The sequence below is a fragment of the Pipistrellus hanaki genome (assembly GCF_964339955.1).
Source record: "Pipistrellus hanaki genome assembly, chromosome: 6".
Taxonomy (NCBI): domain Eukaryota; kingdom Metazoa; phylum Chordata; class Mammalia; order Chiroptera; family Vespertilionidae; genus Pipistrellus; species Pipistrellus hanaki.
This window is the reverse complement of record NC_140508.1, coordinates 14,909,219-14,928,266: the sequence shown is the minus strand read 5'-3', so window position 1 is coordinate 14,928,266 and position 19,048 is coordinate 14,909,219. Positions and strand designations below refer to the sequence as shown.

Sequence of the window (19,048 nt, the reverse complement as noted above, 5' to 3'; positions counted from 1 at the left end):
TGTAAACCTACTTTTGCCCATGTATAAATTATCATTTTACTAAGGTTAAAAAAAAAAAAAACAAACACAAGGCACTTACCAAAATTTAAGAAAATCAATTTGGCCTGTATCCCAGGACATAGTCTGATGAGGAATGGAATGGCAATATATAATCCCAAAATACATAGAAGTATCTTCCTCAGTTGGAACCACATGCCCTTTCGCCTGCGAGAGAAAAGCAAATAACAGGTCAAAGGCAGTAGGCACAATTTTGCTAGAGTTTATTAATAGCATTATCGATATCACTAACCGAGATCCACAAGTATCTTTTTCCACAAGAATAGTTTCCCGCCTATTTTTGTTAAAATAATGATTTTAGGACTTTTGATTTGATCTTAGAAAACTACTGTAAATTTTCCCCCTGAAAACTAAACAGTCGCGATGATTTCCTATTCTTGCCCTGGGATCTGAACACAGCATAAATATCAGATCTTTAGGAAGTACCCAACCTAATATCAGACCACGGCTGCAACTTCATGTCAAAAGACAGTGACTACATCTGGGCCTTGTGATCACCTTGTGATGCAAGCCAGCCACAGGTGCAGCTTACCCATTATCTCCTTGTAGAAAGTGCATACATCAACAGACTCTGCCTAACCAGGTCCTGTGAGGGAGCAAGGGCTGAGAATAAAACTTGGCCATCACTGCATGTCCTCCCATTTCTGCCTTCATCCCCTGTGCCACCGCCCAATGGAGGCCCCTTTTCCAGGCACTTCATGCCATGCTGTCATCCCGGGTCTCAAGATCCTCTTATAATCTCTATCCAGCTTCATGACATCCTATTGCTGTTCTGATCCCTTTCAAAAAATGTCTCTAGAGGAGACAAAATGGCGGCGGAATAGGCAAACGTGTCCTGCGCCTTGTCCCAGAGCAAAGAGAGGGAGCAGCTGAAACGAGAGGAATCCAGCCCGAATTGGTGAAGGAGATGCAGCTGGTGAGGAAGTTTGCAGCTGGGAAGGGCAGAGATGTCCTGAAAAAAAGGTAAAATTGTGGATCTGGGCAATAGAATCTGCCGGATCTCTATGTCCAGAAGGTCAGGGGAAAAGTACACAGGCAAAGCGTCTGACTGTGAGAAAAAGGGTCCACAGGACTGCGGGAGGTTGTGGAGTTTAGACCTTGGGGTCTGGATTACGGATCTGAGCTCAAAGGCAGCTGAAGAGCTAGCTGCCCAACCACGCAGTGCTGGCAAGAGAGGAGCTTGTAAAGACGGGGTCCCTCCTCGTGCTGGAACCTGTGTCTTTCTCCACTGAAGCTAGTTCATAGGACCTTTCAGATACAGACACTTACCTGTGGCTGAGGTGCAGAAGGGAGGGGGTTGTGGAATCTAGGGAAAGTAGGAGGTGGACGGTTCAAGAGAGGTGGAAGCACACCTGGTGCTGAGTCACATCTGGTCCCTGGTCGCCATTTTCTCCTGAGAGATAGCCCCTCCCTCCAGTCTCCAGGCAACCAATATAGCCACACTCAATTCCTCCCTAATTAACACCATGAAATCTGAATACTCCCTGAGGCCATGGAACTGCCCAAAAGAAAAATTTAGGCACCTCAATTACGCAGTTACACTGCCAGGGCCCTTCGGAGTGCTTCAGTGTGCCTCACTGGCAAACTTACTGTGGGTGTTCCCGTGAGCCGCCACTGGGAGTAAATGCCTATCCACACAGGTGCAGCAGCAAAAGCTGAGTCTGCCCACCCCACAGTACTCTGGGCAACACAGCCACGCCTTTCTAGAGTGCAAGACCCCTGAGCCATATCACCCTGACAGTCGGTTCCTTGGTGCCATTATGAGTCCCCACAGGGCAAGCGTGATTTCAATTTAGGGTGTAAGACAGCAAAAATTGGGATACTCCCCTCCACGATTGCTGACTTCCAGACATGGCAGTTGTGCCTCTCAAGCTTGCAGACCTACATCAAAAGAACCCAAATAGTTCAAGTAGGGAGCTACACTAGATTACCAAGCCCAGGAGAACTGAGACATTACACCAGTAGCACCATCCCCGAAAGAACCTGGGTAGCAAAGCAACTGAGTCTACAATTAAAACATCACAGGAAAACATGGGGAGACAAAAAAGCAATCCCCAAAGGAAAGAAAAAGAGGAATCACCAGAAAGGGAGTTAAATGAACTTGAGGCTAACAGCTTAACTGAGAAAGAATTCAGAGTATTTGTAATAAGGATGTTTAAACGGATGGGTGACAAAAACACACAACTCAATGAGAACTATAAGGAGCTGAATGAAAATGTCACCAACATGAAAAGAAACCAAGAGGATATGAAGAATGACATAGCTGCAATAAAGAACACGTTGGAAGGCTTAAACAGAAGACTAAAAGAGGCTGAGGACCACATCAGCGAATTAGAAAACAAGGTAGGAAAAAACACACAAATACAGCAGCAACTGGAAAGAAGACTTAAAAAGCAAAAGGAGAGCCTAAGGGAGCTTTGGGACAACACAAAAACGAAACAACATTCGAATAATAGGGATACAAGAAGGAGAGGAAGAAAAGCAAGGAATAGAAAACCTCTTTGAAGAAATAATGACGGAAAACTTCCCTCATATTAGCAAGAAAAAACTATGCAAGTCCAAGAAGCACATAGAGTCCCAAACAAGTTGAACCCCAAAAGACCGACACCAAGACACATCATAATTAAATTGGCAAACACTAACAACAAAGTAAGAATCTTAAAGGCTGCCAGACAGAGACAGAAAGTTACTTACAAGGGATCTCCTATTAGAATATCAACTGATTTCTCAACAGAAACATACCAGGCCAGAAGGGAACGAAATGAAAACTGGACAGATATATGCAAAAAAAAAAATAATAATAAAAAAAAAATAAAAAAAATTAAGCTAGATCACCAACTTACACCATACCCAAAAATAAACTCAACATGGATAAAGGATTTAAACATAAGATGGGAAACCATGAAAATACTAGAGTAATCCACAGGCAGTAAAATGTCAGACATATGCTGAAAGAACGTCTTTACTGATACTACTCCTCGAGCAATGGAAGCTAAAGAGAAAATAAACAAATGGGACTACATCAAAATAAAAAGCTTTTGGACAGCAAAGGAAGCCATCAAGAAAGCCCACTGCATGGGAGAACATATTCACCAATGATATCTATGATAAGGGTTTAATCTCCAACATTTATAAGGAACTCATGCAGCTTAACAAAAAGAAACCAGTTTGGCTAAGTAGTAGAGCGTCGGTCTGCGGACTGAAAGGTCCCGGTTCAATTCCGGTCAAGGGCATGTACCTTGGTTGCGGGAACATCTCTGATGGGGGATGTGCAGGAGGCAGCTGGTCGATGTTTCTCTCTCATCGATGTTTCTAGCACTCTGTCCCTCTCTCTTCCTCTTTGTAAAAAATCAATAAAATATATATATTTTTTAAAAACAAAGGAATTTTTTAAAATCTATTAATGCATATAACTCATAAACAACACATTACATATTAATATAATTAAAATTTGTTGTAAAAAGTGATTATATTTTCCAATACAAAAATTTTTATATTACTTTTTATTATTTTCTTAATGTTTTTTATTGATTTTTTTTTTTACAGAGGAAGGGAGAGGGAGAGAGAGTTAGAAATATCGATGAGAGAGCTGAGACCGGTTTGGCTCAATGGATAGAGCGTCGGCTTGGGGGCTGAAGGGTCCCGGGTTCGATTCCGGTCAAGGGCATGTACCTTGGTTGCGGGCATATCCCCAGTAGGGGGTGTGCTAGAGGCAGCTAATCGATGACTCTCTTGCATCGATGTTTCTAACTCTCTCTCTCTCTCTCTCTCCCTTCTTCTCTGTACAAAATCAATAAAATATATTTTTTTAAAAAAAGAAAAGAAATATCGATTGGGGAACTAGGGATTGAGTCCGCAACATGGGCATGTGCCCTGACCAGGAATCGAACTGTAACTTCATAGTTCATAGGTTGATGCTCAACCAGTGACCCACACTGGCCAGGCAAAAATACAAACATTTTTAGTAAGAAGAGTGGCATCAATACTTTTACAGATTTCTTTGAAGGCAGACAACTCACTAGAAGACAGGATCCCACCAGTACATGAATCAGTGTACCGGGCCTCTAGTAAACTATTAAAAAAAACCCAAAAAACTTTATTTTTCATGTTTTAAAAAAGTTCAGATGTAAGAAATACAAAAATTGATTAACAAATGCAAAAGTGGTTTCTTCAAGAAAAAACAAGAAACAAATTAAGTTTAGGGCTAGAAAGACAACATACAAAATTAGGGATGAGAAAGGTGTGGACCCCGAGAAAGAAGAAACCTACTAAGAAGGGCTCCTGGTGGATTAACTGGGCTTAAATGTAAAAAGATAACAACAAACAAACAAACCATAGGCTAGCAGCCATTTCTAAACAGGGGTCTCTCATGAAACAGTATTTTAGGGAGCAGCCTGCACTAAGCTAGCTGCCTGCCTCTTGCACTGTTTCTGCCATCTGAGCCAATGCTTAGATGAGCTCCTGGAATCCTTTTAACCAACAGGACTGGGGCTTCCCAGTCCAACTGAAGGTGTGCAATTATCTCTCCATCAATATCTTCACTGACCAATCAGAGCAGCTCCATTCTGACCAATCTGAATAGTGCCTTTTGGATCAATCAAGCAGAGGATTTAGAGTCCTCATTTCCATGAGGACAGACTAATCAGGGACCAGAGACAGGGATATCTGTCTATATAAGCCAGATCCCCTCTGATTCAAGGAGCACACACTTTCCCTTTACACCTTGACTGAAGACTGCTTTTCCCCCAGGCTAGAGCAGGCTGGAGCATAGACCAGTGAAGACTAGACCAGAGCAGAGCTGCCTAGCTGAAGAAGGGCCTAGCCCCAGGCCACCTCCTCACAACCATGCTATTTTCATGTCACAGAAAATTGCATTTGGAATTAAACACCACAGAGTTTGGCCCAAAAGGCTGTTCCTATTTGCAGTGTCAGTTCACAGCTGGGAGGCTGGGGGGTGAGAGGGAAGAGGGTTAAGAGATCAAACACAGGGGTGCATGCTGTCCAGAAAGCAGGTGAGGAGCAGGCAGGAGGATCTGGAGAGAGCATGGGGCAGGAAGGACTAGGAAGGAGGCTGTAGCACCTATAGGCTCACAATGCCCAAAGTAGGAGGAACCCCCACTGACTTCAGCTCTGGTACCAGAATACATCTTCCACTGAAGTTCATTCACATTTATGACTCAGAGAATGTTTAAGCATTCTGGCTTTTCAGCATCAACTGGTAGGCCTCATGCCTTCTAGGCTAATATAATAAATACTATATGCATAGTGCACAAAATTTGTGCACAAAATTCATGCACGGGAGTTGAGATAGGAGGCTCCCCTCAGCTCAGCCTGCACCCTCTTCAATCCAGGACCCCTTGGACATCCCTCTCACAATCCAGGACCACTGGCTCCTAACTGCTCACCTGACTGCCTGTCTGGTCATCTCCAACTGCCAGCCTTCCCACCCCCCGCCCCAACAGCCTGGTCAGTTGTTTCGTCATCCCTCACTAACCCCCTGCTGGCCTGGTTGCCCCACACAGCCTGTTTGGTCGTCTGTTCGGTAGTTTAGGTTGCGCTGGTCGCTTCGGCTTTGATATACATTATATAGAGTATGTATTACATGAAAAACCGAGGCTTGTGTACAAGACATACTGTCCACATGGAACTGAATGTATACAGAGGAGGACACTCTTGGGACACAGCATTCACAAAGACACACAGGATCCCAAAGACACTTAATACCACCACAGAAATCCAACAGCCAAAAGCTATTGAATCCACATAAACCTATGCAAGATAGGACTGCATTTTGGAAAATAAAAAATAAAAAAGAATTTGTCTGGTCTGTTCAGCTTTTGCCCATCCCTTCCATCTTCTTCGAATACCAGAGTTCAGACTCCCTTTGGCAGTTCAGTTAGACATCTGCCTCAATCACAAGTTCCCATTCCCTTATCTGACTTTACTTTCTCTTTCATATCTTTTTCTTCTCCTTCTGTGCCTTCTAAAGAGATACTTCGAACTGTGCCTACAAACATAATTAAATTGTCTTGAACAAAGAGGACTTTTTTTTTTTTTTTCCCTAAGAGGTATGAGCTGTCAAAGACTCTGTATATGGAACTGGGAAAATAATGGTCTGGACCAGGGGTCTTCAAACTGCGGCCCGCAGAGGAGTCTGATCCGGCCCGCCAGGTTTTTTGGGCAGTGAGCGCAGCCGAGGTGTTACAGTAGGAATTAGTAGTTCATATAGTCCAGCCCTCCAGCTCTCTGAGGGACCGTGATCTGGCCCCCACTTTAAAAAGTTTGAGGACCCCTGGTCTGGACAGGGCCAAAATAAATTTCCTCAAATAAATGCTATCACATTCCTGCTAAGCCACAGCTGGATCTTCTGGGTATGATACTGAACCAACTGGTATTACCAAGTGAACATGTTTTCTATCTTGTCCATTTGCAGACTGAGAAACACTTAATGCAGGATGTCAAGACTAGCAGAGATTCTAATCTTGACAAAAACCTAACAGGTAGAAAACAAGTAAGCTTTTAAACCACAGATCCCTAGCCCCAATTTTAAGGGCAATACCGGAAAAAAAGAATGAGGATGAGCTTGGATGGAATTATCATTTCATTTTTATTTTTACCATTTCCTGCTAAAAGAGCATAACATTCGGGTGAATTTAAAAGGTACATTTTTACAAAGATCTTTCATTACCTTTCACCAAATAAAAGTCATTTATAGTTTAAAGAGCATATTTTCCTTTTTCCCACTTTGAGCTGTGAAACTAGGGTAATAATATGAACCACTGATTGACAGATAAAGAGGGTCCCCTTTCCTGAGAGAACAGAAGCTAATATAGGAAATCCAACTTATAATTTTTAGTAAGGAAAACTTGGGTGAGCAAGCTTGTTTATATAAATGTAGTTCCTGTGCTTGAAGTTGAAAAAGAAAAGTATACCTTAAGTGTGTAATCTAGAACCTTTCAGTCAAACGGCATCTGCAAAACTGAAAGGGGAAAACGATACTCAAGGTCAGGCACCACACTAGCTCCTGCTGGTTGTCTCTGTCTGAAACAGCTATGGTTTCACTTTCAACTTTCCATCGGGCCCTATGTGGGGCAGCTGGCACAAGCCCTCAGATCCCCTTAAATCGGCATCTATCAATAAACACTCGGTGAGTCTTTCCAGACAGTGGCTTTCCCATGACCCCATTTGGCACCCAGCATTTAAAACTGTTGGGAACTGCCACCTTCACTTTTCCTGGGGGCGTGATCTCAGCCAGTGCATCCCTTTGCTGCCCACCTCTCCAGCATCAGCACCAGAACCCTTCATAAGCCAACTCTGCCTGCATGACCCCTCCATGAGAATTCCTCAGGTGTGCCACAGATGAGAGACACACTCTCCCCGGGAAAAGGGCTGGAGTTACGGGAAAACTGGTGAGAATGAGGAGCAGGCCTTGCTGAGTAGGAAAGTGCAGAATTGGTGGCTGCTCCCCCTCAGACTTCTAATTTGGCAGTGATTTGCTTTTCAGCTTAGTGTTTCTGGGTAGATGATTCCTCTGTTAGCAGAGGGACCAAGGCGCCAATCTGGTAATATGCCCCCCCTCACGCACTTGGGGCCCCAGTGTGCTGCACTTCCTCTGGAGTGAGCCCGGGTAGGGGAAGTGTGCAGCACAGGTCTCTCAACCTAGGCTTCTGCGTGAGAGCAAGGAGCTGAGATGACCGGATCCCTGGGCAAACCAACTCTCTGTTTCTTCTGTAATGGAATCTACCTGGAAGGCCATTGTGCAGAGTAAATGAGCAATGAAGTGAAATGCTTAGCACAGAGTCTCACACATGGAGCAGGCAACATTAAACTAAACTAAAAAGGCCTCCACCAGGGCTGGAAAAGGGGCACACACATCCTGGCTTTGTCCAGTCCTCACTGACACTGGCCCCTTTTTCTTGGCAAAACAATCCAGAGAGCTCTAATTTCTTGTTCTGGTATCTTGTATTACAATCGCTCTTTAACTACATTAGTGCTTAAAAGCAGTTTGATGCTTCAGACATGACTCCAGTAATGCCACGTGCAATATCAAAAGGGAAGCTAAGCTGCAAGCAGGCACAGGGCTGCCAGCCTCCTCAGGGGAGTCAGCCCAGCCTTGGCAGCTCACTTCTGCAGCCCTCAGACCTGAGAACAATGACACCCATAGCCACGTTAAAGGACCTTTCAGAAGTTCTGCTTGAGTGGTTTCTGCCAAAGGTTCCCAGAGCGTGCCCTAAGCCCAGGAAAGGCAGGGTCTTGTAGTGATTAGTGCTCCGTGTGTATTTCATTATTAGTGCACACAGTTGTGTGCTCCACTAGCCTAGTACTGCTCCACCGTCATCTGCTACAAAATCCTACCGGTTAGTGCCACTCACCAGTTGTCTCTGGTTTCTTTGGGCCTATGATAGAAGGGCATGTTTCCTCCCTCTTCCCCCTTAAAGTTAGAGGTGGGCCAAGTCACTCACTTTGCTAAGGAAACAGAAGAGCAGGGAGCAGAGCTGTGTCACTTCTGGGTGGATGTTTCAGGAGTAACTACTGCTGATGAGATGAGGTCCCTGATGGCCTGGCTTCCCAAGTAATCACAATGAGCAGAGCCCATGCAGGGCATGTTGAGGGAGCAAGAAACACAACAAAGACAGGGGTTCTACAGCATGACCTCTCCACTCTGACCTGTACTCATTTCTTTACCTGAACGTAGGGTCCTCAGGTAAGATGAACAATGTTAAGACCTGAAAGGACTGGGCTGAAGGTCCCTATGTCCAGCGATCAACTTGGCTTCTCCATTTGGAGTTTCATAGGCAATTCAAAAGTAACTTGTCCAAAACCAAATCCTTGATCTTCCACACTCTCCCTAACCTAAGCCTGCTGCTTCTCCTCTGGGTTTTCCAGGCCCTAGGCAGATTCCCCAGGGGTCATTCCTGACACCCCCTTCTTGCCCTTACCTCCACTTCTAATCCACATGATGTCTCCAAAATACATTTCAAATCCATCTACCTCTAGTCACCTCAACCGCTGCCTCTCTGATCCAGGCCAGAGATATGTTGTTTTGCCCAGACCCAAGAGCAGTCCCAAACTTTTTTTTTTTTTTTTTTAAATATATTATTTTTTTATTTATTTATTTTTTTTTTTACAGAGAGGAAGAGAGGGGTATAGAGAATTAGAAACATCGATCAGCTGCCTCCTGCACACTCCCCACTGGGGATATGCCCGCAACCAAGGTAAATGCCCCTGACCGGAATCGAACCTGGGACCCTTCATTCCACAGGTCGATGCTCCATCCACTGAGCCAAACTGGTCAGGGCAGTCCCAAACCTTTTTGATTATATATTTTATCAGTAACATTTGAGCATGTCCACAATATATTTATTAAAGAATATATATAATTTGTCTCTATGTGCATGTTGATTCATTTCTAAATACGAATACAATTAGAAGTCCCAATATTTCCTTTCTATACCTTGGTGACTGTTTCTCATATACCCCCAGGATCAACCCACCCCACTTAGGAGACTACCAATACCTGGGCCTTATGAAAGAGCTAATGAACCTCAAAGACCTCAATACCCATCCACTTGAAAATCTCTAGGCCTGGGGTTCCTTGTACTGAGAATGGAGCTGAAAAGCCTATCCTGTTGAACCCCACAGGCCAGGTAAAAAGGATAGACCAAATGTCCCAGCATCAAGCCATTCAATCCTATGGGTTAAGACACCCAGAGATTGTACTGAAATGTCTCTAAATCATTCCCCTTCCATTTTAATTTGAACAAAACAATAACTCACAATGAGGCAAACTCAGATTTTATCTCCATATCTACAGAACTATTTTGAAATATTTCCTGTTCCCAAAGCATGTGGCATTAATTAAGATGACATGGAGAAATACAAATTAAACCATGAAGTTCCATCTTCTCCTAGATTATTGGCAAAAAATAAGAATACTGACAAAATGACATGAGTGAACACTCTCCTGCTGCCAGTGAGACCTGCTCTCTGGTGACCAAGCAATTTCACTCTGAAGGACTGACCACACAAATGCAATCAGCCCCGTATGAGAGGAAGGCCCTGCAGAGATGCCCTCTCTGTGACAGGAAAATGGAATATATTTGCAATATTCACCAGGGGTTCCTTTTTTTTTTTTTTTAATATATTTTATTGATTTTTTTACAGAGAGGAAGGGAGAGAGATAGAAAGCCAGAAACGTCGATGAGAGAGAAACATCGGCCAGCTGCCTCCTGTGCCCGCAACCTATGTACATGCCCTTGCCCGGAATCGAACCTCGGACCTTTCAGTCCGCAGACCGACGCTCTACCACTGAGCCAAACCGGCTTCGGCGACCAGGGGTTACTTTTTATAGCTTTGTGTCCTGCCTGATAACAGATAAATGCAGAAAATTTGCATGTTGCAAAAAGGATTAAAAAATAAATAAAAAATCACCTCAAATTACATGACTGTAAACAAGCCCCTGTGAGTTAATGTACTAGAGTAGTATGTGTTTATAAACAGAGAGGCATACTGACTCTATCTTCTAAAATCAGGTTCTGTGGTAGAGACGGCTAGCAGACTACCACTTTTATACTCGACCTTCCCGAGGAAAAAGCTGATGGGAAGTGGCTGCCCATTTGGGTCTCCATTTCCAGTCCAGCAGGGAGCAAATGGGGCCGTGTGAGTTAGGAGATACGTGTCTGCTCACAGGTACTGATTTGGTAAAGCAGCTAGTGTCATCCTAACTACTATGAAATTATACTCTGTCTACATGCTCATTTTTGCTTTTAGCCTACCAATAACTTTTTAAAGGTCCTATGTTTACATAGTTTAAAAATAAAACAATAATTTCACTGCTAATTTGGTTCCATGTGCCCTGTCCCCTTTTTGCCTAGAAAACCATTTTTATTAGCTTCTTATCTGTACACGTATTATGCAAATACATGTACATATGTAAGTACAAAATACATGTACAAAAGGTGGCATACTACATGTTGTAAACTGTTTTACACCTTGATTTTCCTCTCTCAACAATATATCCAGGCATTTTCTCCTTTTTTATTCTATTGCCTTTTCCAGCATAGTATTTCTTTGGATTGATACATCACAGGTTTATTAAAGCAGTCTATCGCTGGACACTCAGTTTACTGTTTCCAGCAATCAGTGTCACCATGAATCATTCTGTCCATATATAATCTTTTCTATGCAAGCACTCAGAGGATAGTCCTACAATAGAAACTGTTGGGTCAAAAAAAGCACTCTTTCAAACCCCTGACTCCCTGAAAGCCTCACTAATGAAGCAGTGGTTGTTAAAGATGTCTGCCCATCTGATAGGTAAGAAATGACATTGTGGAATATTTTGAATAGGATTTCTCTAATTATGAATAAGTGTGGCTGCACCCTTTCACATAATAAAGGGTTATGGTATTTTTTTCTATGAATTATGCATGTCCTTTGCACATTTTCCATTGAGTTTTGTTCTCTTTTTTAAAAAAATATATATTTTGGCCGAGACCAGTTTGGCTCAGTGGATAGAGCGTCGGCCTGCGGACTGAAAGGTCCCAGGTTTGATTCCGGTCAAGGGCATGTACCTTGGTTGTGGGCACATCCCCAGTGGGGGTTTGCAAGAGGCAGCTGATCGATGATTCTCTCATCGATGTTTCTAACTCTCTATCCCTCTCTCTTCCTCTCTGTAAAAAATCAATAAATTATATATATATATATATATATATATATATATATATATATATATATATATATATTATTCGTTTTTTACAGAAAGGAAGGGAGAGGAATAGAGAGTTAGAAACATCAATCAGCTGCCTCCTGCACATACCCTACTGGGGATGTGCCCGAAACCAAGGTACATGCCCTTGACCGGAATCCAACCTGGGACCTTTCAGTCCGCAGGCCGACGCTCTATCCACTGAGCCAAACTGGTTTCGGCTCTCTTTCCTTTTTTAATGTTTATTTTTATTGATTTCAGAGAGGAAGGAGAGGGAGAGATAGAAACATCAATGATGAAAGAGAATTACTGGTCAGCTGCCTCCTGGATGCTCCACAGTGGGGATCAAGCCTGCAACGCAGGCATATGCTCTGACCAGGAATCAAACTGTGACCTCCTGGTTTATAGGTCAATGTTCAACCACTGAGCCATGCCAGCCAGCCTCTTTTTCTTTTCAATTCCTAAAAGTTCTTTATCTAATACAGAAAGTAACTCCTTACCTATGAATTGCAATTTTTTTTCTTTTGTCATTAGTTATGTCATGCAGATGGTTTTCATATTTATGGAAGAAAAAACATCCTCAGGTGAGGATTACCAAAAAGCTTTTTAAATATAATTTACAAAGGTAAAAACAAAAATAAATAAATAATAAAATATAATTTAGTAATTCTTATTAGAAAGGCTTCTTCCACTGCAAGACTATAAAGAATTTCATGTTTCTTCTGGAACTTTTTTTTGTATTGTCTCATTGGCTTGTTACTCCAAGTTATTGCCAAACTGCCTGAACTGGGCATTGAAGTATGCACCCCTCTCTATTCACCACTCTCCAGATACCAGTATGCCGCCTTTTCATTAAACTTCAGAATCAGTTTATTAGAACCCAGAGAAAAAAGATGGGCATTTGTGTCTGGAATTTTTTTAAATGAATAATCTAACTTAGGGAGATTAGGCAGTTTATGATATTGAGCTTTCCTATTCAAGAACAGGTTTCCTTGTATTTGTTCAAGTCTATTTTTGTGCCCTTTGGGAATGTTTTAATTTTCCTCTCACAGAATTTGAATATTTCTTTCTAAACACCCTTGCAAGCATTATTTTTTTTGTTTTGTTTTGTTACTTTCTGGGGTCTTTTCTTCCATTAGATCCCACAACCAACTATTGTTTGTATATATAGAAGCTATGGATCACAGTACACTACTTTGCTATTCCTCTAATAGGGAGTGCATCCACACAATGGATGGATGACATGCAGTTGTTAAGAACAAAGAATGCATGTCTATGTAGTGACACGGCTGCGGGTGAAAGAACTTAGTCTTCTGGGGGAAAGGACTTCATGTTGGTGAATGGGGGGTGTGGGACAGAGAATTCACCACATATGCTTCAGCACAGGTTAGCAGGGGCTTCCCCCACTCCTATTCACTCAGGAACCGTCGAGAAGAGCCATCACTTTGTGATTTTGCCAACTCCATAAATGGCTTTAGGAAAGAAGGCAATGAGAACCACAAATGCTTCTTTCTAGAGAGTTACATGTCACTTCCTTCAGATCATGAGATCATGTCTCATTTAAATTGGGCAAGGTCCTGAACTAGAAATTCGGTGAGCTGCAATGATGTGCTCACAGGGTGAAACAGCTATATGTGCATGCACAGCGCTTACAAAATGGATAAAATGGGACATTTCACAACTTCACACTGGAAAAACTTACCCTCTAAAAGAAGCCTAAGTAAATTTTTTACAAAGGACTATTTTTAGATGTAAGTGAACCTGACCTCCCCGCTTTAATTTTCCTACCTGGGAAGCCGAAGCTGCTGGGTTCTTAAACCAACGCATACTGGCACTGCAAAAAGCCCCCCTTAAATCGATTACAGGAAACTGGGATATGTACACCCTTCCATGTGTCTGCTCCCTCCCGTTGATGACCTGAGGTCCCCATGATTCACAATGACAACATCAGAAAGCCAGAAGCCAACAAGGCTGGCTTCACATGAAGCTTCCCCAAGGCCTCTGCAGCAGGTGTGTAGACCTTGCGAGCCACCCAACGCTCTGACAAGGTGGAAAGTACCAGCCAACAAGGCTGGCCCAGAGCAGGCCACCAACCCCAAGGGAAGGCTCTGTGGCAGGCTTGTGATCTCAGAAGCCCCCCTCAGCATTACACTGTGTTCACTACAGCGGTCAGAGAAGGAATGTGACATCCTGCTTAACTCACTGATTTCCCTCAAGTGACACTTGACCAACATTTTTAACCTAGTATTTCCCTCTTTTAACAGTCAGGTTGTGTAAGAGACACAGTCCTAACAGAGGTGGGGAAGTCAGACCCTAGAGCCTGCCTCGCTCTGACTTGGATGGCTGTGTGACCTGTCTGTGCGTTGGTTTCCTCATCTGTGACATGGGGGTAACAGTACCTAACCCAGGAGATAGTTGGAAGCATTTAATAATACATGCAAAGTGCTTAAGAGAATGGTATCTGTATAAAGTATTCAACGTTACTTTTAATTCTGCCTGTGCCTACTTCTACGGACTCTTCCCTTTTCCTTCTCATTTCTTTTTGACTGTTTTGCCTCTACCACCCTCCTTCCCTTTGCTTCCCTCCCATCATTAGCAAACACCAACTTGCCAGAAGCTATTTTTGAAAGACTAAGGAGATATTGGGCCAAAGAGGAGACTACTGCTTTAAAAGCACAGCCAACACAGACTTCCTATTCTTCAGGGACTGAGAGCTAGAGTGGTAGCCTTGGTTCCCACACAAAGGTCCCCTTGGGTGATACAGGCATTTAAATGTGGCAAACCTGTACCAAGCCAAAGCACCTAAGTGGCAGCCCTGTATCACATTTCACTGTGACCAGCTCCGATAAACCCATTACAACCTGAGTCAGCAGCAGGCTCAAATGCATAGAAATGTCTGATTTTTAAAAACCAAGTGCTCCATTATAAAATACTTAGCAATCATCCTGTTTCATCTTTAACCTAGTCATCTGTCTCCACAGGTGGTTCCTCCCTATTTCTACTCTCCTCTCTACCCCCTCAAAATAACTGGTCCCAACATTTTTGTATTTCATAGACTAAATTTTCCACCAAATGGGGACTGACATAGTGTAGCCAAGTTTTTATTTTACCAAGTAACAATTTCAAAAACAAGCTAATCTAATGAGGACATTTTAACACTAAACAATGTCTCGTAATTCAAATGTACATTTACTTTTATGAGGGATTCTCTACACTGTCCTTATATTTTATTCCCCTTCCAGATAATAAAAATTTAGTCCAAAAGTGCCAGTATTTGGCACTCTCACTCCTCTGGAATAACACTGTAGTCTTTCTTCCTCTCTCCTCTCTTCCTCTTAGGTCCTCTTTTCTATCCACTATGGTGCCCAAAAAGGACCTGGCTTCAGAACAAAGCAGGCTCTGGATACCCCCAGATCCAACTTAGGGCTCCCAGTCATGTACTCCCCCTATCATTTATGAACAGGACTGATTATAAGCTAGAAGAGAAACTTCTGGCATCATCCCTCAAAGCAGTCCAGGGTAATGACATCTTTTTAGCGTCATATAAGATGTCTTGTTCTTCCTGATCCAAGACAGCACAGATCCTGGATTTTCGGTGACATAAGAGTTACATAAGTGCACAAATGCTAAGAAGGTATACACTGAAGAAAAGCAATACACTGCTTTTCCATTTTATCAATTATGAAAAGTGACTTTTATTTTCTTTACCCCTAATAAGTCCATCTCAATTAAGAGACAAACAAATTGTGGTATACATATTGAAAAGGGAAGGAAATTCTGAAATACTCTACAACTTGGATGAACCTTGAAGACATGCTAAGTGAAATAAGCTATACTTATTTCAAATATTCTATGATTCCACTTATATTAGGTACCTAGAGTATTTATTTATTTGTTTGTTTGGTTGGTTTTTTTTAAATGGAACACTTCAAGAATTTGCATGCCATCCTTGCACAGGGGCCATGCTAATCTTCTCTTTATCGTTCCAATTTTAGTTTATGTGCTGCTGAAATGAGTACGGTACCTACAGTATTTAAATTCAGAAACAGAAAGTGTAACAGTGATTATCAGCAGCTGGAAGTGGGGGTAGGGAGTTAAGTGTTGAATAAGTACAGAGTTTTATTTTTTTTTCTTTTACATTTTTTTATTAAATTATTATCTGTGTACATATTTTAACATTGCCTCCCCCCCCAATACATACCCTCCTTCCCAAGAGTTTTGTGTCCACTGGTTGTACTGAGTACAGAGTTTTAATTTGGCAAGATGAAAAAGTTCTAAAGATGGGTAGTCACAATGACTCACAACTTGTGAATATGCTTATGCCACTAAATTGCACACTTAAAAAGTAATAAAATGGTGCCCTGGCCAGGTGGCTCAGTTGGTTGGAGCTTCATCCATACACCAATCTAACACCAGGTTAGACTCCTGGTTAGGGCATATACCTAGATGGTGGGTTTGATCCCCAGGCAGGGCATGTACAGGAGACAATAGATCTATATTTCTCTCTCACATTGACATATCTTGCTCTCTCTTTCATTTCCTTCTCTCTCTAACATCAATAAACGTATCAACAGGTGAGGATTAAAAAGATTAAAGTGGTGAATTTTGTTATGTATATTTTACCGCAATAAAAATATTTTAAAAGGTTATCTCATTTGGGAAATTATAGCTCCTTTTTTCATTTAGTTCAACAAATAAACATCCTTTTATGTAGCTCTAGAATTATTTATGAGACATTATGAATCTCTAAAATAACTAAAAACTCTTTAACAACTAGAACAAGAAAACTACCTGCTCTTCAATGCTATTTTCATAGCAAAAAAAAGTACCTGAGAAAGTTCTGAAACCTGTGGCAATACAAAGCAAAAATACAAGGACTTAATATATATTAACAATATACACAACTTAATAACCTCTCTCCAAAAAAAAAAGTATAAAAACTGGGGAAACAACATGTAAAATAGATATCTCCTATAAACTTTTAAATCAACAGAAAAAAGTAGATGGGGAAGGGAGAATATGATATACCACTTTATACTTGTATAATGCTGACAAATCTTAATACAATTCTGTGGAGTAGGCAGAACAGATAACACACCCCTTTATTGAGATAAGGAAGCTAAACTCATAGCTATTAAGTTGCTCAAGGTAATGCCTCAGCTGGGGATGAGGTCAAGTCCTGGGATGAGGTCAAGTTCTTACCATTCCACCAAGTTTTCACTGGGAATGAATAAATGAAATACTGCCAGAAATTGAGGGGGGAAAATTGGAGAATAAAAGTTGGGGAGCCAAAACCGGTTTGGCTCAGTGGATAGAGCATCAGCCTGTGGACTGAAGGGTCCCAGTTCCATTCCGGTAAAGGGCATGTACGTTAGTTGCGGGCACATCCCCAGTAGGGGGTGTGCAGGAGGCAACTGATGGATGTTTCTCATCGATGTTTCTAACTCTCTCCCTCTCTGTAAAAAAATAAAAAATATATATATACATTTTTTAAAAAGTTAGGGAATGTATTTTTTTCCAAAATGTTCATGTAAAAGCTCTATATTTTAAACATCTTTATCTATACTAACAAAAGGACAATATGCTAATTAGACCAGTCGACTGGACATCTTCCAGACAAAGCCACAGTGGTGGGGAGTGAGGCAGAGGTGGTTAGGGGTGATCAGGTCAGCAGGGGAGGGTGGTTAGAAGTGATCAGGCCAGCAGGAGAGGGTAGTTAGGGGGGATCAGGTAGGCAGGGAGGCAGGTGAGTGGTTAGGAGCCAGCATCCCGGATTTCAAGAGGGATGTCCCAGGTTGGAGAGAATGCAGGCCTGGCTGAGGGACCTCTCCCATCCCATGCACAAATTTCATGCATCAGGCCTCTAGTTTAGGTATAATTGACATAAGCTGCACATATTTAAAGTGTATAATTTGATAAGTATTAACATTTGTGAAAGCATCATTATGTAGACATTGATATGTAAACAGTTGTGAAACCCTCAAGACAGTGGACATAACCATCATTTCAAAAGCTCTCTCTTGCCTGCTTTAATTCCTTCCTCCTGCCCCTCTCTGGTCCCCATTCCCCACCCCAAGCAACCCCGAGACAGATCTACTTTCTGTCACGACAAATTAGTTTGAATTTGCCAGTTTTTATAAATGGAATTTCTTTTGTCTGGCTTCTCTTAGCATTTATTTTGCAATTCATTTGCTCATTCATTGTTGCCTATATCAATAGTTCATCTTTAAAAAAAAAAAAAACGTTATTTTTTTAGAGCAGTTTTAGTTTCACAGCAAAACTGAGAAGGTACAGAGACTTATCATATAACTCTGCCCCTCTATCAATATTCCACGAGAGTGGTACATTCGAGTTGTTTCCAGTTTTTGCCTATTATAGATAAAACCTGCTATTACCATTTTCTATTACGATTTCTGATTTGATTTTTACTATATGCTTTTTTTCTGCTTACGTTGCGTTTAATTTGTGTGTTTTTTTGTTTCTTAAGATGGAAGCTAAAGTCATTGACTGAAGACCTTTCTACCTTCCCACTACAGGCATTTAGTGCTATAATTGCTCCAACAAAGCTACAGTAGGGCACACGCATCTTTATTTTCATTATGTTCAAATTACTTTCTGATTTTCTCTTTGATTTCTTCCTTAACCATGGCTTATTCAGAAATCTGTTATTCAGTTCTCATATGCTTTGGGAATGTTTTATTATTGATTTATAATTTAATTATGGTAAGAGAACAGACTTTGCATGACTTAAATTCTTTTAAGTTATTGAGACTTGTTTTATGGCCTAGAATATAGTCTATCTGGTAAATATTCTGTATGCACTTGAGGAGAAGATGTATCTTCTGTTTTGGGGGAACTTAATCAAAGTTAAGTTGGCAAATGGTGCTGATCAAGTTCTTACTGACTTTTCTGCCTCCTACTTCTATCAGTTATTGAAATTCCTAGCCCCCCAAAAAATTGTGAAATCATTTATTTCTCTTATTTCAGCCACTAACATTCTGTGTTACTTTAACAGCCCAAACAAACTAATAACTTTTAAACTGGATGTCAAACTTTATGAATTTTACTTTGTTGGGTGCTGGGTATTTACATATGCCTATAATTGTGTATATGTCTATTTCCTTGCATTTCTATTTTTTTATTTATTTTTAAGTTATTCTTTGAATAAAGCATTTCTTATTCCATTTTATTTCTTTTATCGGGCTGCTATTAACTCTTTTTTGTTACTTTAGTTGTTGCTTTAATGTTTACACTATACGTTTTAATCATATTGACCAAGTGAAATTA

The 19,048-nt window shown here is 41.5% G+C and overlaps 1 protein-coding gene across 1 annotated transcript in view; it reads right to left on the bottom strand.

Annotated features, from left to right (window-relative positions):
- ABHD12 (abhydrolase domain containing 12, lysophospholipase) overlaps positions 1–19,048 on the bottom strand; it is a 65,656-nt gene that overhangs the window by 29,847 nt on the left and 16,761 nt on the right. The window contains exon 2 of the mRNA XM_084887110.1: positions 80–204. Within this exon, the coding sequence (XP_084743236.1) occupies positions 80–204 (125 nt within the window). The remainder of the gene's footprint in view (positions 1–79; positions 205–19,048) is intronic.